This window comes from Erinaceus europaeus, chromosome 8 (genome assembly GCF_950295315.1).
Source record: "Erinaceus europaeus chromosome 8, mEriEur2.1, whole genome shotgun sequence".
NCBI classification, from domain to species: domain Eukaryota; kingdom Metazoa; phylum Chordata; class Mammalia; order Eulipotyphla; family Erinaceidae; genus Erinaceus; species Erinaceus europaeus.
Genome location: NC_080169.1, coordinates 112,951,868 through 112,977,310, shown reverse-complemented (window position 1 = coordinate 112,977,310; position 25,443 = coordinate 112,951,868). Strand labels below are relative to the sequence as shown.

Sequence of the window (25,443 nt, the reverse complement as noted above, 5' to 3'; positions counted from 1 at the left end):
AATAGCTGAACTGAAGAAAGCAGCCGAGGGAAAGGAAAACAGACTAGCAGAAGCAGAAAACAGAATTAGCCAGACAAAGGATGAGTTAGAGAAAACTAAGAAAGAGGTGAAAGAGCTCAAAAAGAGATTGAGAGATACTGAAAACAATAGCAGAGACATATGGGATGATCGCAAAAGAAGTACCATTCGTATAATTGGCCTGCCAGAGGAAGAAATAGAGGAAGGGGAAGGAAACATTCTAGAGGAAGTTATAGAAGAAAACTTCCCAGACCTTAACAAGAGAAAGGACAAGATTCAAGAGGCTCAGACAACTGCAGACCTGTTTCACCTCCTGTGAAGAGAACCCCTTGCAGGTGGGGAGCCAGGGACTTGAACTGGGATCCTTATGCTAGTCCTTGTGCTTTGTGCCATGTGCACTTAACCCGCTGCTACTAGCCAGGCTCCTCTTTTACTTTTTTTTTTTAATGTGCCTGGGAATGAATCCAGTCCTTTAGGGTGTGTGCTGTTGCTGAACTATTTTTCCTGCCCCAATTTATATATGCACAGAGAGAAAGACAGAGAGGAGAAAATGAGGAAAAGGAGGACAAAGAGGAGGAGGAAGGAGAGGACAAGAAGAAGGAAGGGAGGAAGGAAAGAAAGAAGGAAAGGTGAGAGTGAGAGAGAAATGGGGAGGGAGAGACACTAAAGTGTCATTCTAGAAAATGTATTACAGCAGGTCAAACTCAAGACCTCACAAATGACAGCCCAATACATTATCCACCAAGCCACATCCTGAACTGTGATATTCTAAGCTTTGTGAGAAGTTATTTTCATACTTTCTATTATGGTTCCTATAGTTATCTTGAACACATTTTAATTAACTGATTTAAAGTCTTCATGTAATAAGTCAAATATATGGGCTTACTCTGAAAATGTCTGTTCATTGCTCCTTTTTTTGTTGTTTTCTTTTTTTTTTTTATATTTATTTTATTTTTTTTCCCTTTTGTTGCCCTTGTTGTTTTATTGTTGTAGTTATTATTGTTGTCGTTGTTGTTGGATAGGACAGAGAGAAATGGAGAGAGGGAGGGGAAGACAGAGAGGAGGAGAGAAAGATAGACACCTGCAGACCTGCTTCACCACCTGTGAAGCAACTCCCCTGCAGGTGGGGAGCCGGGGTTCGAACCGGGATCCTTATGCCGGTCTTTATGCTTTGCGCCACCTGCGCTTAGCCCGCTGCGCTACAGCCCGACTCCCCTTTTTTGTTGTTTTCAATCTTGTATCCAAAGATCCTATATTTTCTATTTCATATGCAAATATCATAATTTTTTTAACTGGATGCTGAGATAAGAAACCTGGAAATAAGATTCTCCTCCTCTTCTCTGGGTTTATTGTTAATGCTGTTTTTGTTGTATAATGACTTTGGTGAACTATTTTGATCTGCTTTGTCACATGTGTCACAAAACTCACTGTTCAGTACATACACTGATTAGGACAGACTGAGGAGAGATGGTTTAAAGGCCTGAAACTACAAAGTTTCTAATTTTTGAAAATTTTTATTTATAAAAAAAATAAGAAAGGAAGAGCGAGAGAGAGAAAGAAAGAAAGAGTGGTCCGGGAGGTGGCGTAGTGGTAAAGCTTTGGACCCTCTAGCATGAGGTCCTGAGTTTGATCCCCGGCAGCACATGTGCCAGAGTGATGTCTGGTTCTATCTCTCTCCTCCTATCTTTCTCATAAACAAATAAAAAATCAAAAAAGAAAATAAAAGAAAATCCTAAAGTAATGCATTTGCTAATAACTTATCTGTAATTTTCAGTTTGGGGTAATAATATATCGTGGTCCTATTCACTAGCCATATTGTCTCAATTTATGTCTTGCCACCTTCCAGACACCAAACTGCAGATGCTGCCATGATGCCATTTTGACTTCACTGGGTTGATGAACTCACCAGTGTGTCCTGGAACCTCACCTCTCCAGAGCTCTGGACCACTGGGGAAGGATAGAAACAGGTAGGGGTACGGATTAACCTGCCAATGACCACATCCAGCAGAGAAGCAATTATAGAAGCCAGAACTCCTACCTTCTGCATTCCAAAAACAACCTTGATCTATATTCCAATTAGGGGAGAAATGATAGGAGGAAAAAGATAGAGCACTCTGAACTCCAGCTTCATCAGCACCCAGAAAGAGAGGAGGAAAAGGAGAGGGACAGAGGGAGGAAGTAATGCTGTTATGAGCAACTCATAGGAGAAGAGAGGATTGGATAAGGAAGAAAAATGGAGCAACTGTGTATAAATGTAGATATTTAGTTGTAGAGATGATGGCTGGCCCATGTGGTGGCTTGCAGTGGGCAACTGAAGATTCAGAATCCTGGTGGTGGGAATGGAGTGGATTTATACCCCTGTTGACATGTAAATCAATCAATATTAAATCACTAATAAAATTTTTTAATTTCTTTATTGGGGAATTAATGTTTTACATTCAACAGTAAATATAATAGTTTGTACATGCATAACATTCCCCAGTTTCCCATATAAAATCACTAATAAAATTTTTAAAAAGGAAAACAAAATTCATAAAGTGACCAAAGGAAAGAGAGCACAGTGGGGGAAAAAAAAAAGCAGTAGTGAGGACACCTGCAGAGGACAGACATCAGAGGTCACAGCAGAAAGCAAGAGGATAATGTAGAAGAAGCCACCACCCCTGAAAAAAGACAAAAAGAAAGAAAGTGTTCAAAACAAATGAAGATAATATGAGTTTTATGGGACAACATCAAAAGGATCATTGGTGTCACAGGAGTACAAGGAGAAGAGAGACAGTTGTATGATTTTTTTTTTCCTCCAGAGTTATTGCTGGGGCTTGGTGCCTGCACCATGAATTCACTACTCCTGGAGGCTATTTTTTTCCCCTTTTTTGCCCTCGTTGTTGTTATATCATTGTTGTGGTTATTATTATTATTATAGATGTCATTGTTGTTGGATAGGACAGAGAGAAATGGAGAGAGGAGGGGAAGACAGAGAGGGGAAGAGAAAGATAGACACCTACACCTGCATACCTGCTTCACCGTTTGTGAAGCGAACCCTCTGCAGGTGGGGAGCCAGGGGCTAAAACCGGGATCCTTAAGCTGGTCCCTGCGCTTTGCACCATGTGCACTTAACCCGCTGTGCTACTGCCCAACCCCCAGGTGTATAATTTTTATCTGAAGAGATTTCAGCTCAGAATTTCCCAAATTAAAGAAGGAGATAGACCACCCCCAACCCCCACACCACATCACACCCCCACCACCACCCAAATTCAGGAGACTTGGAAGTGCTACAAGAAAAAATACACCCAAACCTAAGTTCATCAAAGTTGCTGAATTTTTGCTTTTTTTTTCTTTGTTATTTTTGTTTTTGTTACTTCAGATATCATGTTGTTTATTTGAGGTCTTTCTTTTTTTGTTAATGTGAGTCTGCATTGCTGTGAACTTAATATCACCATTGATGTATTCTATTTAAAAATAATTGTTAAACTGGCATGGTTCAAAGACAAAGAGATAATTCTATAGGCTCTTAGAGAAAAGCAGTCACCCATAAAGGAACTCCCCTAAGGATATCAGCTGACTGACCTCCCTAGCTAGACAACCTCATCAACATGTCCTGGAGCCTCACCTCTCCAGAGCCACTAGGGAAGGTTACAAACAGGCTGGGGGTATAAATTGACCTACCAACATCCATGTTCAGCAAAGAAGCAATTACAGAAGACAGAACTCCTTCCTTCTGCATCCCAAAAAGAATTTTGGTTCATATTCCCAGAGTGGGGGAAAAGATGTCCAGAGGACTCTGAACCTCAATTCCACCAGGGCTTGAAATGTTTATCACCAGGAATCTTTGTGTTTATACCATCACTGAAAGTGAAGCGAATCTGGAAAACACCTGAGGAAGTCAGGCATTGATTGACTTACCTGAGAGAGAATGATGATGATGATGAGGAGGAGGAGGAGGAGGAGGACACTCAGAAGTACTGTAGAACCAAGTGTGATTTAGAAAGGATGGGAAGGCAGGACTGAAGGAAAAAGTGGGAAAGAGAGACAGATAGACAAACAGATAGACAGACAGATATAGATATAAAGTCAAACCATATCTGTGACCTTGAAGGAACTATTGCAGTTTCTGCTTGGAAGGGGATGAGGACACAGAGCTCTGGCAGTGGGAATGGTGTGGAATTATACCCCTATTATGTTATAGTTTTGTAAATCACTATGAAATCACTAATAAAGAATATCAGCTGATTTCTCAACAGAGACTCTAAAGGCTAGAAAGTGTTGTCAAGCTATATTTGGGTTGAGGAAAAGACCTTGACCCAAATATATATATGGGTTTTTTTTTTTTTTTTGGCTAGATTATCAATCAGCTTTGATGGAGGCATAAACAAACTTTCAGACAAGCAACAGCTGAAAGAGTTCAATGCCACTAAACCATGCCTACAATAAATACTAAAGGGACTCACATGAAATGAAAATACAGAATGACCTCACCTGTCTGGGAAAAACAGTCAATGAAAACTATGGACACAGACAGCAGAACTGAGATTAACATAGGGAAATAGGGACCAATAAGCATGGAGATGATCCAATGGGTGTTAGTGAAGGGATATTGGTGCTTTGGTGGGGTAGTGGTAGTACACCTACTTGCCAGACAATACTTTCAGCTGACCTGCATGATAGCTTTTGGGCTCAGATAAAAATTCGTAAAGTCATGGGCTCCTTGGAATATACCTAAAATAGATTTCCTAGCTTCTTCCAATATGAAGACCCCAAATATCATCTGCTATATTATTACCTTTTAGTTCCTGATTATAAAATTTTTATTGTATCCTAATGCATTTCAGTCACCAAGTTGCAGATGCTACCATGGCGCCATCCTAAGATCCCTGGGCAAATGACCTCACCAATGTGTCCTGGAACCTTACCTCTGCACAGCCCTACTCCACTAAGGAAAGATAGAAATAGTCTGGGGGTATGGATTGACCTGTTAATGCCCATGTCTAGTGGAGAAGCAATTATAGAAGCCAGATCTTCCACCTTCTTCTCCCCATAAAGATTTTTGGTCCATACTCCCAGAAGGATAAAGAATAGGGAAGCTAATCAACAAGTTGTATGGTTTTATATGTTAACTCTTTTTCAGCCACCAGGTTCCAGATGCTGCCATGATGCCAACCAGACTTCCCTGGACAGATGACCCCACCAATGTGTCCTTGAGCTCCACTTCTGTTTGGTTTGGTCTAGCTCTCCCCCCGCCAGAAAAATTGGTTTGGCCCCTGCTAGTTTCGCGGCCTGCCTGTCCCCGCCCCAGGGGAACCCCTACAGAGTTTCAGAGTTCTTGGCGCCGCAGCGTGAGGAGAAGGATGCAGGAGAGTTCTGTGTGGTGGTTAGTTTAAGGGTCTCTCTCTGCCGCCAGAGGAGAAAGACAGGAGAGCACATGTTTGCCCGCTCGTGAATAAAGATATACAGCTTCCCAGCCCAGCCGTGTGTCCTCGAGTCTGTCTCTGTGTGCCGCCGCAAAGCTAGCCCGGCCTGCTGGAGCCCTCCGAAACATTAACAACAAATGGCGCCCATGTGGACCTGACCTGCGCATCTCTCAGATAAGTGAAGACAATTTGGCTACCTATGCACTATGGCCTTCTCTTCTGCTTGTGAAGAAATCTCCAAAGGCCTCTGCCCTTTCTTCATGAGACTGTTTCGCTGTTTCTGCAACATTTATCTCTGGACCACTCTGTGGTTTCCGCCCAACGCCAGCCCACAAGAGCCCAATGCCAGCCCGCAGGAGCTGGCTTTCACGCGGGACATTGGGCACCGGCTCCCTCCACGCTGCTCGGCCGCTGGGAGCAGGGCAGCAGACATGGCAGGGCCATGGGGCAGGGCCGCGGCAGCCTATCCTGGCCGCCACCCCGGGCACCTCTGCCCACGCCTTCTGCACGGCTGGCCCGCCCGCCCTCCTGCTATGAAGTCTGGACAGATCCCGGACCACCCAGAGACCGCGGGCTCCCTGCCGAAACTGGGCCCCCTGGCCGAGATCTCCAGCTTGGGTCTGAAGGCAGACGAGCTAGAACATGCAGAGATTCATCCAGAGATTGCAACCTGCAATTCCTAGAAGTGGAGCTGCGCGGGAGGCCACCTCCAGATGGTGACCCCCCAACAACAACGAAGACAGTACAGATCTAAATTCGTGTTTAAAATGACATGTCTTCGTAACAAAGGTTTCTCTCCTTGTGTATTAAAGACCATGTTTACGTGTGTGTTTAAAAGTTTGGTAACATTAACTTTAAGGTTAAAAATGTAACTTTAAGACTAAATCCTTAATAGGCAGAGTTAAATAAAAAAGGTTTTCAACGTAATTCTCATAAAGATAAAATTAACTTACATTTAAAGTCTGAGATAAAAATTAGTTAAAAATCAATAATTTTAACTAAGTTAGTCTAATAAAAAAAAAACCTGCGCACACCTAGGGTGTGTCTCCATCTTGAATGGGTGTAACAAAAGGTTAAAGAGACTTGTTGATATGTAAAACTCTCGATTACCTTCCCTATTAGAAATGGTAGATTACACAATGGCTATGCTAATGATTCTTATGCCTGAGGTTTTCTTTCCTTGATTCTTATGTCTACCTTTTCACATTCTATTGTTTAAACTTTAAACAACCTTAAAATCATTCTAAAAAAGACTTCCAATTGTGATAGTTATCAATTGTGGTAAACTTCTAACCTGCTACAAGTTTTGTTTCATAAGTAAGTGAATTGCAGCTGTCAAATTCTCAACAGAAAAGCAGAATTCTGATGGCTGACATTCCCCATCGAGACAGACGTACAACAATTCACCCCTTGGCAATTCTTCGGTGGACATCTGCTTTGGACTTCTATCGGACTCACTGGCACACCTTGGACACTTTGCACAAAACTAGCAGCTTCCCTTATGCTGCTGGGTTTCTCAAAGACTGACTGCAGCCATGCCTTGGGATTCTAGGCTTCACTCTCCCCCCATGCTAGAAAATGCCCATTGAGGCAAGTACGCCCCCCAGAGGCAGGAAATGTTTTAAGCTGATAAAGTTTTGCCCAGAGGCAAAAAATGGCCCCCTCAGGCCTTCCCTTGGCAGCACACTGGTTCTTGTTACTCGCTTACATGTTTCTCCATGTTTGTGCCAGTTTCTTTTTTGAAAATGCCTGTACACTATAGGTTTCTGTTCACCCCACACCCCTGATACTGTAGTCATTTAGTTAAAAAGGGGGAATTATTGTATGCTTTACATTGGTTTGGTCTAGCTCTCCCCCCACCAGAAAAATTGGTTTGGCCCCTGCTAGTTTCAGGGGCCCGCTTGTCCCCGCCCCAAGGGAACCCCTACAGAGTTCCAGAGTTCTTGGCGCCGCAGCGTGAGGAGAAGGATGCAGGAGAGTTCTGTGTGGTGGTTAGTTTAAGGGTCTCTCTCTGCCTCCAGAGGAGAAAGACAGGAGAGCACATGTTTGCCCGCTCGTGAATAAAGATATACAGCTTCCCAGCCCAGCCGTGTGTCCCCAAGTCTGTCTCTGTGTGCCGCCGCGAAGCTAGCCCGGCCTGCTGGAGCCCTCCGAAACTTTAACAACACACTTCCTCAGAACCCTGACCCACTAGGGAAAGAGAGAGACAGGCTGGGAGTATAGATCGACCTGTTAATGGCCATGTTCAGTGGGGAAGCAATTATAGAAGCCAGACCTTCCACCTTCTGCACCCCATAATAACCCTGGGTCCATACTCCCACGAGGTTAAAGAATAGGAAAGCTATAAGGGGAGGGAACTGGATATGGAGCTCTGGTGGTGGGAATTGTACCCCTCTTATCCTATGGTCTTGTCAGTGTTTCCATTTTATAAATAAATAAATAAGTTAAAAACAAAAGAATAGGGAAGCTTTCAATGGAGGGGATGGGATACCGAACTCTGGTGGTGGGAATTGTATGGAATTGTACCCCTCTTATCCCACAATTTTCTTGATCATTATTAAATCACTAATTAAAAAAGAACTATAAAAAAGAACTTCTTCTTCTTCTAGCGTTTGCCCTTCTTCCGTAGCCAGTCAACAGCGTCAGGTTGAAAGCTGTCAAGAGCTGCTTGTTGCTGGCTTTTAAAGTGACCAGGATCCATGTGGATTCAGTCGGCTAGGAAGGATCGTCAGTTTCCCCAATGAATGGGTACTCACGGGATGCACCACGAGAAGGTCGATCCAACGCATCCCAAAGAACTTCTAAAACACAGACTTATTAAAAAAAAAAAACAACCAAGTTGACTTAAAAAATAAATATAAACTACTTAATTTTAAAAAATTCTCAACACAATCTTGGCAGATAAATCCAGTGACATATTAAGAGAATAATTCATCATGACCAAATGGAATTCATCCCAGAGATGCAGATAGGGATGGTTCAACATAAATAAATCACGTCACATGAACAAAAAGGTAAATCACATGATTGTATTAATAGATGATGAAAAAGTATTTGACAAGACTCAAAATTTGTGATTTTTTTTTTAAAGAAGTTTAATAAATATGAAATAGAAGGAACATAGATGTATAGAGATATCTTTGGATAGGTGTTTTGAGTTCTTTGGGTAGATGCCTATGAGAAAAATTAGAGTCATAGGGTGAGTCCATTTTGAGTGTTCTGAGAAGTTTCCAGACTGTTTTCCACAAGTGTTAGAACAATTTACATTTCCACTTGCAGTGTAGAATGGTTCCTTTTTCTCCATATTCTCACCATTTGTTGTTACTGTCCTTTTTGAAATATGATATTCTCACACATGTATAGTGGTAACTCATTGTTGCCTTTATTTTGATTTTGCAGACAATGAATAAATAAATCAACTCCAACTCCAGCAGAATCCTGAGAGAGAAGAGGAAAGAGGGAAAGAGGTAGGGGACATTTGGATGTAATAATAGGTGTATGTGTGACTTGGAAAGGAAGAGATGATTGTGGTCTGGGAGGTGGCACAGTGGATAAAGCATTGGATTCTCAACTATGAGATCCTGAGTTCAATCCCCAGTAGCATGTGTCCCAAAGTGATGTCTGGTTCTTTATCTCCTATCTTTCTCATAAATAAATAAATAAATTCCTAAAAAAAAGGGAATAGAAGATGGACCATAGGGGAAAAAAGTGGGCAAATATATACAAATATAGAAATAGTAAATACAATAAATAAAAATACAATAAATACAAATATAGAAATATAGATAGTTATAGAAATAATTGTTAACTGGGCAGGGGTAGATAACAAAATGGTTATGCAAAGAGACTGTCACGCTTGAGGCTCTGAAGCCTCAAGTTTCAATCCCCTGCACCACCATAAACCAGAGCTGATCAGTGCTCCGATAAAAACAAAAAAAGGAGGAGGAGGAGAAAAAAATAATAGTTAAACTATATCTGTAATCTTTTATTCATTTTTAATTTTCCTTATTGGGGAATTAATGTGTTCCATTAGACAGTAAATATAGTTTCTACATGCATAATAACATTTCCCAGTTTTCCATATAACAATACACCCTCCACTGGATCCTCTGTCATCCTTTTCCAGGACCTGTATTCTCCCCACCACCCACCTCAGAGCCTTTTACTTTGGTGCAATACACCAACTCCAGTTCAGGTTCTACTTGTGTTTTCTCTTCTGATCTTGTTTTTCAACTTCTGCCTGAGAGTGAGATCATCCCATATTCAGCCTTCTGTTTCTGACTTATTTCGCTCAACATGATTTTTTCAAGGTCCATCCAATATCGGCTGAAAACGGTGAAGTCACCATTTTTACAGCTGAGTAGTATTCCATTGTGTATATATACAAGAACTTGCTCAGCCACTCATCTGTTGTTGGACACCTGGGTTGCTTCCAGGTTTTGGCTATTACAAATTGTGCTGCCAAGAACATATGTGTACACAGATCTTTTTGGATGGGTGTGTTGGGTTCCTTAGGATATATCCCCAGGAGAGGAATTGCAGGATCATAGGGTAGGTCCATTTCTAGCCTTCTGAGAGTTCTCCAGACTGTTCTTCACAGAGGTTTGACCAACTGACATTGCCACCATCAGTGCAGGAGGGTTCTTTTGACCCCATAACCTCTCCAGCATTTGCTGCTGTTACCTTTCTGATGTATGACATTCTCACAGGAGTGAAGTGGTATCTCATTGTTGTCTTTATTTGCCTTTCTCAGACAATCAAATACTCATAGCATTTTCTCATGTATTTCTGATCTTTTGGATCTCTTCTGTGGTGAATATTCTGTCCATGTCCTATCCCCACTTTTGGATGGGGTTATTTGTTTTCTTATTGTTGAGTCTGGCAAGCTCTTTATATATTTTGGTTATTAACCTCATGTCTGATGTATGGCATGTAAAGATCTTCTCTATGTGAGGGGTCTCTTGGTTCAGGTAGTGGTTTCTTTTGCTATGTAGAAGCTTTTTAATTTGATCTTGTCCCATAGGTTTATGCTAGCCTTAGTCTTCTTTGTAATTGGATTCATTTCATTGAAGATGTCTTTAAATTTTATGCGGAAAAGAGTTCTGTCAATATTTTTCAATAAGTATCTGGTCTAACATCCAAGTCCTTGATCCACATGGAATTTACTTTTGTGTTTGGGGAAATACAGTGGTTCAGTTTCATTCTTCTACATGTTTCAGCCCATTTTTTTTTCCAACACCATTTGTTGAAGAGACTCTGCTTTCCCATTTAACAGTCTGGGCACCTTTGTCTTTGTCAAAGACTGGATGTCCATAGGTGTGGGGGCTTACTTCTGGGTTCTCAATTCTATTCCACTGGTCAGTGTGTCTACTCATGTTCCAGTACCAAGCAGTTTTGATGACAACAGCCCTATTATACAACTGGAGATCTGGGAGTGAGATGCCTCCAGTTCTGTTCATTCTTCTGAAGATGGTTTTGGCAATTCTAGGTCTTTTCTGGTTCCAGATAAACATTTGTAATATTTGTTCTATTCTCCTAAAAAATGTGGTTGGGATCTTGATGGGGATACCATTAAATCTGTAGATGGCTCTGAGTAGTGTATTCACTTTGATGATGTTAATTCTCCCAACCCATGAACATGGAATATCTTTCCACTTCTTTATGTCTTTTTCTGTTTCCTTGAGTAGTGACTCATAATTTTCAGTATAAAAGTCTTTTACCTCTTTGGTTAGATTTATTCCTAGATATTTTATTGTTTTTGTTGCTATAGTAAAAGGAATTGATTTCTGGATTTCATCTTCTTCTACCTTAGTGTTTGCATATAGGAATGCCACTGACTTTTGAATGTTAATTTTGTAGCCTGACACCTTACTCTATTGCCTGATGATTTCCAGAAGCTTCTTGCTGAATTCCTTAGGTTTTTCTATGTATACTATCATGTCATCTGTAAATAGGGAGAGTTTGACTTCTCCTCTTCCAAACTGTATCCCTTTAATTCCTTGCTCCTGCCTGATTGTTATGCAAGAACTTTCAACACTGTTGAATAGTAATGGTGATAGTGGGCAGCCCTGTCTAGTACCTGATCTGAGTGGAAATGCTTCCAGTTTTTCACCATTGAGTATGATGTTGGCTGTAGGTTTGCTATATATGGACTCCACTATCGAGGAATTTTCCATCTATTCCCATTTTTTGTAGTGTTTTGATCATAAAGGGAAGTTGTATTTTGTCAAAGGCTTTCTCTGCATCTATTGATATGACCATGTGGTTTGTGGTCTTGTTTTAATGATGTGGTGGATCACATTGAATGATTTACGTATATTAAACAAACCTTGGATTCCTGGGATAAACCCCACTTGGTCATGATGAACAATCTTTTTAATATATTGCTATATCCAGTTGGCTAGAATTTTGTTCAATCTTTTAGCATCTATGTTCATCAGAGATATTGGTCCGTAGTTTTCTTTTTTGGTTGTGTCCCTGTCTGCTTTTGGTATCAAAGTGATGTTAGCTTCATAGAAGCTGGAAGGGAGTATTCCAGTGTCTTCAATCTTCTGGAAGACTTTTAAAAGTAGAGGTATTAGTTCTTTTTTGAAGATTTTATAGAATTCATTTGTAAAACCATCTGGTCCAGGACTTTTATTTTTGGGAATGTTTTTGATAACTGTTTCAATTTAACTAGCTGTGATAGGCCTGTTCATGTTATCTAGTTCCTTTTTACTTCGTTTTGGAAGTTGGTAGGTATCTAGGAAATCATCCATTTCTTCCAGGTTCCCTAGCTTGGTGGCATATAGTTGTTCACAGAAGTCTGACATGATATGCTGAATTTCTGTAGTGTTTGCTGTAATATCTCCTCTTTAATTTATGATCCGATTTATTTGAGTCTTCTCCCTTTTTTGTTTTGTGAGTTTGGCTAAATGTTTGTCAATTTTGTTCACTCTTTCGAAGAACCAACATTTACTTTCGTTGATCTTTGGTATGGTTTTCTTGTTTTCAATGTTATTGATTTCTGCCCTAACTTTAGTGATTTCGTCCTTCTAGTTGCTTTAGGGTTCCTTTGTTCATCTTCTTCTTGGTCGTTTAAATGTGCAATCAGTCTATTTATTTGTGTTTTCTTGTTTCCTACTGTGTGCTTGTATGGCTATGAACTTTCCTCTCAGTACTGCCTTAGCTGTGTCCTAAATATTTTGATAGCTTGTGTCTTCATTTTCATTGAACTCCCAAAACATTTTGATTTCTTCCTTTATTTCTTCTTTGACCCAGTAGTTGTTAAGTAGTGTACTGTTGAGCTTCAACATTCTGTAACTATTGCTAATCTTTTGTTGATTGTCAAGTATTAGTTTCATTCCACTGTTGTCTGAAAAGATGCTTGGAATGATTTCAATGCTCTTGAATTTGCTGATGCTGTCTTTGTGGCCTAACATATGGTCTATCCTTGAGAATGACTCATGGATTTGAGTAGAATGTGTATTCCAGTTTCTTGGGATGAATGATTCTGAAAATGTCCAATAGTTCTAGTTTATCTATCTCCTCATTTAGCTCCCTCATGTCTTTATGTTTTCCTCCTCCTGTGTGTTAAAGACTACATGTTTATGTGTGTGTTTCAAGTTTTCTAAACATTAACTTTAAGGTTAAAAGTGTAACTTTGAATCTACATTCTTACCAGGCAGAGTTAAATGAAGGAGTTTTCAACATGAGTCTCATAAAGTTAAAATTAATTTGCTAAAGTAACTGAGTATTTAAGATAAAAGTCTAAATATTTAACATGACAATTCATCATCTCCAAAATTAAAATACAAATTCTCTATACAGGACATTTTTGGAGGGCCCTCAAAAATGCCCTGTGAACTAATCTTGTGGAAATTAATCCACAATTAACCTGGAATTGTAAATGTTCTAAGAAATATTGTCACTAACATGTGTTAACTCTTTAAGTAACCTGGGTATTGTTTAAAGTCTAAGGTAAAAATTAGTTTAAAATCAATATATTTTTAACTAAATCTGGTCTGAAGATCCTGCTATACAGAGACTACTACACGAGGCTATATAGGATGACCTTTAAATTTACTCTCTTTAAAATTCAATCAGAGTCTTTCAAAATAGGTATTGCATACCCGGGGTGTGTCTCCATCTTAAATGAGTGTAACAAAAGGTAGAAAAGATGCTATTGATATGTAAAGCTCTCATATACCTTCTCAATTAAAAAGGTAGAATCAGCCTGGGTGAGTGATAGATCACACAGTGGTTATGCTAATGATTTTCATGCTTGAGGCTGCTAACAATGGTTCTTCTCTTTACCTTTCCACATTTTATTGTGCTTAAATTGTTTAAACAACCTTAAAATCATACTAGAAAGGCCTTATAAAGCTACTTAAACAAATTCTAATCATTGAGTTATCAATTATAGTAAACTTCTAACTTGTTACAAGTTTTTTCTTCACAAATAAATTTTTACAGTTATGTCAAAGCCTTCACATGAAGAAGTATCTGCTCATATGGAAAGATATTAAACTATATAGAAGTCCCGCCATATACAACTTCTGTAAATTAACAACTTATGTAAATTAACAACAGCATTCACATATTTTTCTACACTTAAGTGTATTTCGTTTTGCCACTATAGACCTGCCTTTGTCAGCCAATAATTTAAAGACTTTGTTCCTTTATAACATCACTCATACTACAGACATCCCTTACAACCCCCAAAGACAAACTGTTGTTGAGAAGGCCCACCAAACACCTAGGCCCAATTAAGTAAAGAAAAAAAGGGGGATACACCCCCCAAATATTCAGTTGTCTAAGGCACTAACTACATTAAACCTCCTTTAATATCTATAAAAATTTGAACCAGATACCCTGCTAACCATGGGAAGCAGATTTGTATGTGTTTCTTTCACAGGAACCCCTGGAAACCATCTGGACTCCTGCCCTCCGACATTGCCCAAAATATGGCATGACTACAGCACCCCCCCGAAACCCATGATGTGACCTGGCACAATCTGAATAACCTGATTCACAGACTCCAAGGATAGAACTTTCCTACTGCCCTTCTCTCGCCCATCACTGCCTGCCCTTCCTGCTTCTGCTTCACATGTCACCTTTTGGCAGTTTCAGCTCACTCTCTACAGAAAAGCAAAATTCCGGTGGTTGTCTTCCCCCATCAAGATAAGATGTATGGTGTTTCTTCCCGTTCATTGACATTGGACTGATGCTTCTATCGGACTTGCTGGTGGAGCTCTTGGACACTCCCTTTACACTGCTGGACTTCTCGAGGACTAACTGTAGCAATCCATGGACTTTGCAGCCAGCTGTCTCAGGACTCAGCAATGCCAGATCACCCCTTTTGCCCCTTGGCCTATCATGCCCCCACTCCTCCACCTATCAGACAGCACCCCCTTCCACCCATCAGGCAGGCCCTCTCTGCCTATCAGGCATCTCTTCAGTCTCTCACTGACCCTTGCTACTTTTACTTATCGCTCCCTGTCTTATTCCAGTTCTTTTGAAAATGCCTGCACAATATCATCTAGGTTTTTGCCCAAAAGGTTTCTTTTACCCTACACTGCTATTCCTCTGTCAGATATGGAGTCTTTTACAGACATTGACCCATTTAACTATGGCCATTAGATAAATAGTAAGAGAGAGATGTCGGGAAATTGTGAGGATGTGGTTGAGCTTGGCAGGGCTTGAACCTGAGGGGTGCGTCTATCCTGTTAGTCTCTCTCTCTAGTTAGTCTTGAGAGGTTGAGCAAGGAGGGTCAGTAGTAACCCCAAAGGTGTGCCTTGTCCTATCAGACTCCCTGCCTCACAAAGCTCCCCGCATTCCTGATATTATGGCCTTTAGATAAAAAGAAAGGGGGAGATGTTGGGCATTATGCAGGCTCCCCCTGCTCCATCCTGCATTGCTGATACTATGGCCTATTTACACAATCATTGTTTTTTGAAAGATCCCCACCCATCCCATTGATCTATCTTCTTTCTACCTTATGACCCGCCCTGCCTGCAGGGTAACATTAATCCCACCAGTTAAAATCCTCACAACAGTTGCAAAGGAAGCTTCTACCTTCCCAGTGTGCTTTTGCCTTTCTCCACCCCTTTCCCTAGCCATTTCTGTTTCTGACTTGCCACGTCCAGTTTTATCCTATAAAAGCATTGGCTCTCTGATCAATAGATCCTTTTGCATTACCACGCTGCCACGAGTTCCTGAGTCATGTATCTCCTAAGTCGCTGAGTGAGTAGCAGCCCAGGCTGGCTCCGCTCGAGTTCTCTCCAACACGCGCCCAGGGAGGAGGCACCCCCACGCTAGCCCGGCAGTTGAGCACACGTTACAGTGCACAAGGACCCAGGTTCAAGCCCCCAGTCCCCACCTGCAGGGGAAAAGCTTTGCGAGTGGTGAAACAGGTCTGCAGGTGTCTCTTTGTCTTTCTCCCTATCTCCCCTCCTCTTCTCAACTTCTGGCTGTCTCTATCCAATAAATAAATGAAGATAATAACAATAATAATAAGAGGTGAGTCTGGAACACTGGAATTTGTGGTGTGTGTAACACTTTCATGTACAGCTTTCTGGTAGTTGAAAACTGAAACTTGAAGGGGAATTATCTAAACTGTGCTAGAAATTTAGAAATCTAAATAAAAGCAATGGAATATGTAACAGCAAGAAGGAATTCTGTGAGAAAATAAATGTCATATGGACAGTTAAATTGTTTAAAAAAAAAAATGACTCCCTGAAGGAAACCAAGAACTTTTTTTTTTTGCCTCCAGGGTTATCACTGGGGCTCAGTGCCCGCACTACAAATCCACTGCAAGGGTCAGTGTGAGACTGAAGAGATGCCTGGTAGGCAGAGAGGGCCTGCCTGATGGGTGGAAGGGGGTGCTGTCTGATAGGTGGAGGAGTGGGGGCATGATAGGCCGAGGGGCAAGAGGGGTGATCTGGCATTGCTGAGTCCCGAGACGGCTGCAAAGTCCATGGATTGCTACAGGCCTTCCCCCATTTTGTTGCCCTTGTTATTGTTGTTTGTTGTTGGATAGGACATAGAGAAATTGAGAAAGGAAGGGAAGACAGAGCAGGAGAGAAAGATAAACACCTGCAGACCTGCTTCACTGCTTGTGAAGCAACCCCCTGGAGGGGTAGCCAGGGGCATGAACCGGGATCCTTGCACTTGTGCCATGAACATAACCCACTGCACTAGTGCCAGGCCCCCAAGAACTAACCTTTTATTAGGAGAGTCAGTAGTATGGCATCAAGAAATCCATGATAGTAGAGATTTTTGAGAAAAGAGAAGTAGCCAACACCATCAAAAGAAAAAAAAAAAAAAAGGAAAAGAAGAGAAGGGAGAAGGAAGGGAGAAAGAAAGAGATGATGACTTTATTTTGAAATAGGGAAGATGAAGAAGAAGAAGGATTAAGAATGCTTTGGAAATTTTCACTTGGAAGGAATGGAAGCTAGAGAGGTTAAGTCTCTAGGAAACAGAAACAGCTCACAAAAAGATTTTTACATCTAAGAATCAAAGGAAAAAGCAAGACACTGGCAGATTTGATACTTAGCTTTAGAGGACTTAAACATGAAAGGAAGGATAGAAGAATGAAAGGAAGGGAGGGAGAGATGGAAGGAAAGTCATTAGGCATATCTCTCCAGCATTTGAAAAACCTTCGGGCCTCATCTTATCAAGAACAATCCACTATACTTATAATATGCTTGAAATGTAATATGAGATGGGAAATTTTTCAGCCTTCTTATTAAAGTCACAGTGTTACTGTGTGTGACATTTTCAGGTATTGCTATCTGGTTGGATACTGAAGTTTGAAGTCAGGTGAGCTAATGTTTATATAAGTTGGGTATTAGCAGAGGTTTATTCTTATAATAGTCTACTGCTATTGGTTATTCTAGAGCCTTGGTCAGGGTTTAAACAAACAAAAAAAACAAACAAGAACTGAAGACTCCTCATTGTCCAGATTGTATAGTAGCACAGTAACTGGCATTTAGTAAGCATGCAAAAAATAGTTGTTGAGTGAAGAAGAAAATAAACTATGAGTCACCACAATGATCTCTTAAGAACAAGATACCAGAGCAGGATTTGTTGCAAATGTTTATAATCAAAATTTATGTTCCATATATAATAAAACAACATTAAAGGTATGAGAAAATTCTTAATTGGGACACAGAAAAAACACTGTGGGGTCCTATTAAAAACTGAGCAATACATGGAAAAAATTTATCTCAGAGTTTTGCTGTCCATGTGCCATGATGTAAAATGGTTTAATTCCAGTGTATCAGAAAACAAACATCACCATCAAACTAGATTTATCAGAAATAGATCCTAGGCTGAAAGAAAGAGGTAAAACTTGATGCAACATTAATAGTAATAGATGACCAACAAGTTCAAATTGAGAAATATTCCTTTGGTTATATAACTGAAAATACATGAACTTTCAGAGAAAAAAAAAAAAGGAAAAGGAATAACCAATCTGACTCTAAGACTTTGTGTGAACTACAGAGATTTTGGGGAAGGGGGGCAGAGATAGGGAAAGATGCAGAATTTTGGTGATGAATGCAGTGTGGAACCATACCCCTGTGATTTTATAATCTTATATATCATTATCAAGTAACAAAAGAATGTGGAAAAGGGAAAAAGAGTACTGGCAAATATTTCAATGCCTTATTGCTATTATGTGTTATTTTTACGTAATAAAAACTTTAAACATTTTTGGACATTTTTCAAATGTACAGAATTACAGTTAAAAGAACAGTACTATACATTACTATGTCCTTCATTTAGATTCTCCATTTCTGTAATTCTCATGGACAGAAACTTTACCAATTAAGAGATCCAGAGAGCCAAGAGACACATGAGAAAGTGCTCAGAGTAACTGATTACCAGAGAAATGCAAATAAGGACAACAATGGGGTATCACTTTACACCTGTGAGAATGTCATACATTAGAAAGGTCAGTAACAACAAATGTGGGGCCGGGTGGTGGTGCACCTGGTTGAGTACACGTTACAATGCACAAGGACGCAGGTTTGAGTCCCCAGTCCCCACTTACAGGGGGAAAGCTTTGCAAGTTAAAGCAGTGTTGCTGGTGTCTCTCTGTCTGTTTTCCTCTCTATCACCCCCTTCCCTCTCAATTTCTGGCTGTCTCTATCCAATAAATAAATAAAGATAAAAAATAACAACAAATGTTGAAGAGGATGTGGGAACACTTGTACACTGCTGATGAGAGTGCAAATTGGTCTCACCCTTGTGGAAAACAGTCTGGAGATTTCTCAGAACACTAAAAATGGACTTACTCTATGACCCTGCAATTTCTCTCCTGAGGATTTACCCCAAGGAAGCAAAAATATCTATGAAAAGAGGTCTCTTTGTATTGTTATGTGGAAAACTGGGAAATGTTATGCATGTTCAAACGATTGTATTTTACTTTCAACTATAAATTATTAATCCCTTAATAAAGAAAAATAAAAAAGAAGAGGTCTTTGTACACCTATGATCGTAACAGTCAAAACTTGGAAGTAACACAGATGTCCAACAATAGAAGAGTGGCTGAGAAAGTTGTGGTCTACACAGTGGAATACTACTTACTCAGCTGTTAAAAATGATGAAGTTGTCTCCTTTGCTTCATCTTGTATGGAAATTGAAGACATCACATTTGTGAGACTAGCCTGTAAGAGAAGGACAAATATTGAATAAACTGACTTATAGGTAGAATTTAGGAAATAAGGACAGAGAGGGAAATCACAAAGCAAACCTTGGACTGAGTATGATATACCACAGCAAAGAAAAGGACTCTGGAGAAGGAGGGGGAGCGAGGGTGGGGAGAAAACCTTGAAGTCCTCTTGCATGATACACAGGGAGATGAGAAATCGTTAGCCATGTGTCTACTCCCACACCATAAAAATGACTAAAAAAATATTTGTCACTATTCATCTCCATGTTTTCCACTTTAAAGTTACAGACATAATGAAAATTTAGCCCTAAACATTTTACTATTCTTAAAAATAAGAATGACAACATTAATTAACATTAATTCACAATCATCCACTTAACATAGTCCTATTTTAATTTCTGCCCTAGTTCTCAAAATGTCTTAAGAGTTTATTATTTTATCATTATTATTTTGCCTCCTGGGTTACTGCTGGGGCTTGGTGCCTGCACTACAAAGCCACTGCTCCTGGAGGCCATTTTTTCCCATTTCGTTGCCCTTGTTGTTACTGTTGCCATTGATAGGACAGAGAGAAATAGAGAGAGGAGGGGAGGCAGAGAAGGGGAGAGAAAGATAGACACCTGCAGACCTGCTTCACTGCCTGTGAAGTGACTCCCCCTGCAGGTGGGGAGCCAGGGGCTGGAACCAGGATCCTTGAGCTGGTCCTTGCGCTTCGCACCATGTATGCTTAACCCACTGTGCTACCACCAGACCCCCATCTCTTAGAGCTTATTTTCTTATTCTGGATTGTTAAGTTTTACGTATTGCATTTGGGTGCTACATCTCCTTAACCTCGGAACCTTGGCTTTTTTTTTTCCAGGACACTGAATTTTGAAGTCTTATATAATGTCCCACATTCTGGATTTGATTGTAACATTACAGTTGAGACTTTTTTTTTTCTGGACCAAATACTACACAGATGCTGTCCCACCTTAGTATTCAAATAATGGTGGACTTCTTCCCTATTGGTGATACTACACCGAATGGTTTAGCTAGTGGTGAGACTCACCACTGTAAATATAAACCACCCCCTTTTTATATTTAATAATTATGCATGGTGGTCTTATAAAACAACAAGGCTTTTCTGTCCTGGACAGTCATTTACCTAATAATAGGTAAATGGTCCTGATCTAGAGGAATTATTATACTGGTGGTTGTAACATGGTTTTTCAAATTCTCTAATGCCCTTGCTCTTGAGGATACAAGGAGTCTCCTGTGTAAGCTCATTTTATAAGTTTCCTGCCCTAGATATGGAATCAGCCATTTCTCAAAGGAGCCCTCATTTTTTTAGTGGAGAGTGACATTTCAAAAGCAAATTCCAAGTACCAGGTATACTAATTGCTGCTCCTAGCCACCTCTTTCATCATGCAGAACTAAGAATATGAAACTATGTCTCTAGCTATATTCTGTAGATATGACTATAGCTGTAGATTATATTAATTCTCAACCATGTGCAGTATATGCTTTTCTCTAATTCTAATATTTTATCTCTATATATTAATTAGCATATATTCTTTTTAAAACTATATAGTGTGTCTATGATTGTGCTAATATGGCTAAAATGGAGGTCAAACTAGCTTGGCTTAGTACAGATTCAAAGAACACAGTGCTACTGTATTCTGTAGGTGTCAGCATGCATACATGGTCCATGGTAGGATTGTGATTTGGGGGCAAGTGCCCAGGAAGAAAGTGTTAGGCTCTGTGCCATGGACAAGGAGTTCCATTTACTTTGCATACAGCAGGGACCTCAGAGGTTAAAAAAAAAAAAAAAAAAGGTAAGGACTTCTTTATTATAACAAGACAGAGATTCAAAGACAAGAAATATGTTTAGTAGTTCTTAGTAGTAAAAGGGGCAAGAATTTGAGAATAGAATTATCTCAGGAGAAGGTATACATTTTCTTTTTTAAATATTTTTAAATATTATTTATTCCCTTTTTGTTGCCCTTTTTGTTTTATTGTTGCAGTTATTATTGTTGTTGTTATTGATGTTGGATAGGACAGAGAGAAATGGAGAGAGGAAGGTTGGGCAGAGAGGGGGAGAGAAAGATAGACACCTGCAAACCCGTTTCACTTGTGAAGCGACTCCCCTGCAGATGGGGAGCGGGGCTTGAACCGGGATCCTTAAGCCAGTTCTTGTGCTTTGCGCCACCTGCGCTTAAGCAGCTGCACTACCACCTAACTCCCAGTAACCATTTTCTACACAGTAGTCAGCTCATTATTCTAGAAACATGTTTTTAACTGTGCTAGGAAATGAACCCAGGGTCCACATAGGCATGGTACTGCTGATTGACTTCCTGACCCAATGCTCTCTTCTCTTCTCTCTCTCTCTCCTTCTCTTTTCTTTTCTTTTTCTTTCTTTCTTTCTTTTTGTGAGAGGGAGCAAGAGGAGAAAGGGACATACAGATGCATAGAGAGGAGAGACACTGCAACACTTCATCATTCATGGAGTCTCTCTGGTGCCATCCACTGAGCTCCCATGTGGTACTAGGACTTGAACCCCGGGACTCACATATAGTCAGCATGCAATCTACTAGGTGAGCTATCTACCAGCTCTAGTTCACTATTCTAAACACAATCTGCCTATAATATAAACTTGTCTGCAAAAGCTTTGCCACTTCTTCCTTTACAGGGTGGGATCTATTTTAGATGTCCTCATCTTGAATTTGGGCTAGACTTAGTTTTTATAATACAACAAAATGCAGCAGTTGTGATGTGTGACTTTGAAAGCTAGAACAAAATACAATGCAACATTTCACCTTGTTTACAGTGGCACCATCATTTGGAGCCCGCCTTCACTGGGCATTCAATTCGACTACTCTGAGACAGCCATATTATCAAGAACCTCAAGCTGCAGGAGACAAACACAGTTAGGGATTTTGGCTGACTGCCCCAGCTGAGGTTCCTGCTTCAACCACCAGACATGTGAGAAAATAAGCCTCCAGATGCCACCTGGTGAGACACCCCCAGGCACTAAGCTGTCCCTGCTGAGATTCCAGAAATCCTTGAATACAGATAAAACATCTCTGCTAAGCCTTGTCTGAATTCTGACCAAGAGGCTAACTTTGTATTTTGTAAAGGACAAAGCTCTGATGTTTGATGTCCACAGTGATATGGTGATGTAGGTTGGACAGACATTATTGCTGCCCTCAGTTCCATAGATTAAAAGAACTACAGACAAGACGCTTACCTTCTTTGAGGTTACACTTACCAAGATGTGGCATGCTGACACAAAAATCCTGCTGTTGAGTTTCCAAATGCTTTCTCTATGTTTTCCTAATTGAATGCTGTGGGATTTTTACCATGACCTAGGGAAATAAAATCAGATATATCTAGAATTAAGTCCGAAATTATTGAGTGAATGGAAGCTGACATAAACACATTTTAATGGATGAGATCAGCCACCCAATGGAAAAATCACTTAATAAGACATAATCTACAGATTGCTACTGGTAAAGAAAGTTATAAATATAAATGGAACAGGGTCGAGTGGTGGCATATTGGGTAAGAGCACATAGTATCAAGCACAAGGACCCGTGAGAGGTTTAAGCGCCGGGTTCCCCACCTGCAGGAGTGTTGCTCCACAAGCGGTGAAGCAGGTTTGTGGGTATCTATCTTTCTCTTTCCCTGTCTATCACCCCTCCTTTCTCACTTTCTCTCTGTCCTATTAAAATGGAAAATAAAGGCCACCAGGAGCAGTGAATACATAGTGCAGGCCCCAAACCCCAGCAGTAAACCTGGAGGCAAATAAATAAATAAATAAATATGGAACTAATGGGGGAAACAACCTAGGCTTTTAATGTCATGAAGAAGTGTTACCAGTCATGTAATATTTTGAGGTAGATTTGAAAAAATGAAGTATAACAAGAGAATTCAAAAACTACCAGTTGTGTTTCTAAAGAAATCAAGGGAAAATGGTGTAATGACTGGTTTGCGGGACTGTATCAATCTGCATAGAAGTATGTCCTTAACTAAAAAAAAAGGATGGCTGCTGAAGGGGGGCTTTAGACTGTAGCTTGACATTATCCCTATGGCAAATCTTTACTTACTCTTTTACCAAACTGCCTTTTGATTTAAATTTAGTCGCTCAAGAAATTTTCTGACTTGATAAAGTACGGTGGAGCTAAGAAAACCTACCTTACATACTTAATTTATTGGCTGTGTTTCATAATGTTCAGGGTAGAATACTGTCTTATGGTTAACCAAGGAGCCTTATACAGCTCCCAGGCTCATGGTGCTGCCCACAATACGTAGACATCCCACTGCAAACACAGTGAAGACGCCACATGTGATTCCTCTCCCCATGTGAAGCGCAGAGTCCAGAGTCTAAAGTTTTTCCGGACCTGTTGTCTAGATAATTTTGGGGATTGACTACAACCACAATAGGATCCAATGGTAGCTTCTACTATATTTCTCCCTACTATTCCCTTCCTTATCTATTCTCTTCCCAAAGTTCTCTTTTCCTTGAAATAAATGTGCTTTTTAAAACACTGAATTGGGCTTCTCCAGCAAATTCCACTCTGTACTTGGGCCTCTCAAAGGAAATTCGCTTTTCCTCTCACATTTGTTTGCAAGCTTATTTTGCATAGGGAATGCCTCAAACTATTGTTTCTGAAGCACAAATACGAATGGTTTTCTCGGAAATAAAAATGAATGAGAATGTGGGTGTTTCAGACAGCTAGGATGCTCTGTGCTTGGTGCAGGCTCTGGCACATGGCTCCACTGATGTCAGTTAGATGAATCCAGAAAACGAAAAAAAACTACACTAGAAAAAGTATTTTAGTCTTCCATTGTGGAAAATTAAAAACCAGCAAACAAACAAAACCCCCCAAACTTGTCGACTTCCACTTTGAACCTGCCTGATTCTTTCATGGCAAGACTACAAGCATCATTCCGATTCTGCCAGCTCAGCGGCTCCTCAATAGATATGGTTGTGCATTTCTGCTCGGATGTGGCCGGACTCCTCTTTCCTGACACGGAGACAGACGTTGGTTGCAATGAAAATAGCAGCCGCAGCACGGGCTTCCCCGTCTTCCTCCCTCTAGGATTTCAGCTTGTCGATCGCCGCTTCTAGTGAATCCCACGTCGCCTAGCAGGCTGGGGACGCCGGAGCCGGGAAGCGGGCAGGCCGGGCGGAGCCATGGAAACCGCGGCGCGCGCAGGGGGCAAGTGAGCCGGCGAGCGAGCGAGCGCCACGGTGGGCACTCGGAGGCGCGCGACCTCCCCTGACAACGACTCCCGGGCGCTCCTCCGATGACGTCACAGCACCCGGATGACGTCACTATCGTGACACGCGGCTGACGCCGTTGCCGCGGCGACTCCTCGTCGTCTCCGCCCCCTTCTCCCACCCCCCCCTACCCCCCAGCCTCAGCGTCCTTCCTCCCCATCCCCTCAGGCTCGGCTGCGCTGGGGACCGCAGGCCGGTTCCCGAGGTGGCCCAGGCGCCCTTCCGCCGCCGGCCGGCGCCGCCCCCCTTCCCGGGCCGGCGCTCTCTGCCCGCAGCCCGCCGCCTCCGCCTCCCCCCGCCCTCCGCCTCCCTTCCCCCTCCCCGCCCGGCAGCGGTCGCTCGGGCCCCGGCTCTCGGTTATAAGATGGCGGCGCTGAGCGGCGGCGACGGCGGAGCGGAGCAGGGCCAGGCGCTGTTCAACGGGGACATGGAGCTCGAGGCGGGCGCCGGCGCCGCGGCCTCGGCGGTTGTGGACCCCGCCATCCCCGAGGAGGTGAGTCTCGGCGCCCCTGCCGGCCGCGGGCTGGGCGGCCGCTGTTTCTGGGGGGCGAAGAGGGGGTGGGGGGGTGGAGGAGGCCGGGGGCGGCGGGGTGCAAGCCGGGCATCTCCCTCCTCCGCCCCCGTCCCTCTCCGTCACGCGGCGGCCGGCTACGTAAACACACACAATGGCCGGGGGCAGGCGGTGGGGGAGGGTCGCGGGGGCCGCGGGGACGGGGCGGGAGGCTCCCCGCGGCGGGCGCGACCCCGGCTGGATGGGGGCCAGCGCTCGGGTGCCCTGGGTCTCGCGTTGGGGATTTGGGGCTGGGGGCCGCGACCCGGCGACGTCCAGGTGGGGAGACGTCGGCGAGTGGCCGCGGCCGGGCGCGCTGCCCGAGTTCCCGGCGGCGCGTGTGGCTGCGACGGGTCGCGGGCACGAGCGCCGCCCTCCTCTCCGGCCCCCTGCCCTCTCTTGCACTTTTCTTTTTCTTCTTTTTCTTTCTTTCTTTCTTTTTTTTGGCGGTGGTGGTGGCGGGGCAGAGGCGGTGGGCTCTCTTCACCTCTTTGACCCACCGGGTGGTTTCGATGTAGTGAATGTCTCTTTCTTTTTAAGCCCCGAAGCCCG

General features: G+C 42.0%; 1 protein-coding gene and 1 long non-coding RNA gene across 6 annotated transcripts in view; one reads left to right on the top strand and one right to left on the bottom strand.

Moving 5' to 3' along the window:
• LOC132539804 (uncharacterized) overlaps positions 1 to 23,900 on the bottom strand; it is a 62,145-nt gene extending 38,245 nt beyond the window's left edge. The window contains exons 1-4 of one of the 2 annotated variants that reach the window (XR_009551099.1): positions 23,252 to 23,897; positions 22,320 to 22,422; positions 18,997 to 19,071; positions 8,511 to 8,861 (exon numbers count right to left, since the gene is read on the bottom strand). This is a non-coding gene — a long non-coding RNA (uncharacterized LOC132539804). Of the gene's footprint in view, positions 1 to 8,510; positions 8,862 to 18,996; positions 19,072 to 22,319; positions 22,423 to 23,251 lie in introns of those variants that run through there. The other variant, XR_009551098.1, reaches the window with a different exon arrangement.
• A 577-nt stretch (positions 23,901 to 24,477) lies between these two features.
• BRAF (B-Raf proto-oncogene, serine/threonine kinase) overlaps positions 24,478 to 25,443 on the top strand; it is a 142,278-nt gene continuing 141,312 nt past the window's right edge. For 3 of the 4 annotated variants that reach the window (XM_060196706.1, XM_060196704.1, XM_060196703.1), the window contains exon 1: positions 24,478 to 24,834. In XM_060196706.1, the coding sequence (XP_060052689.1) occupies positions 24,706 to 24,834 (129 nt within the window). In that variant the 5' untranslated portion in view covers positions 24,478 to 24,705. The remainder of the gene's footprint in view (positions 24,835 to 25,443) is intronic. The other variant, XM_016192119.2, reaches the window with a different exon arrangement.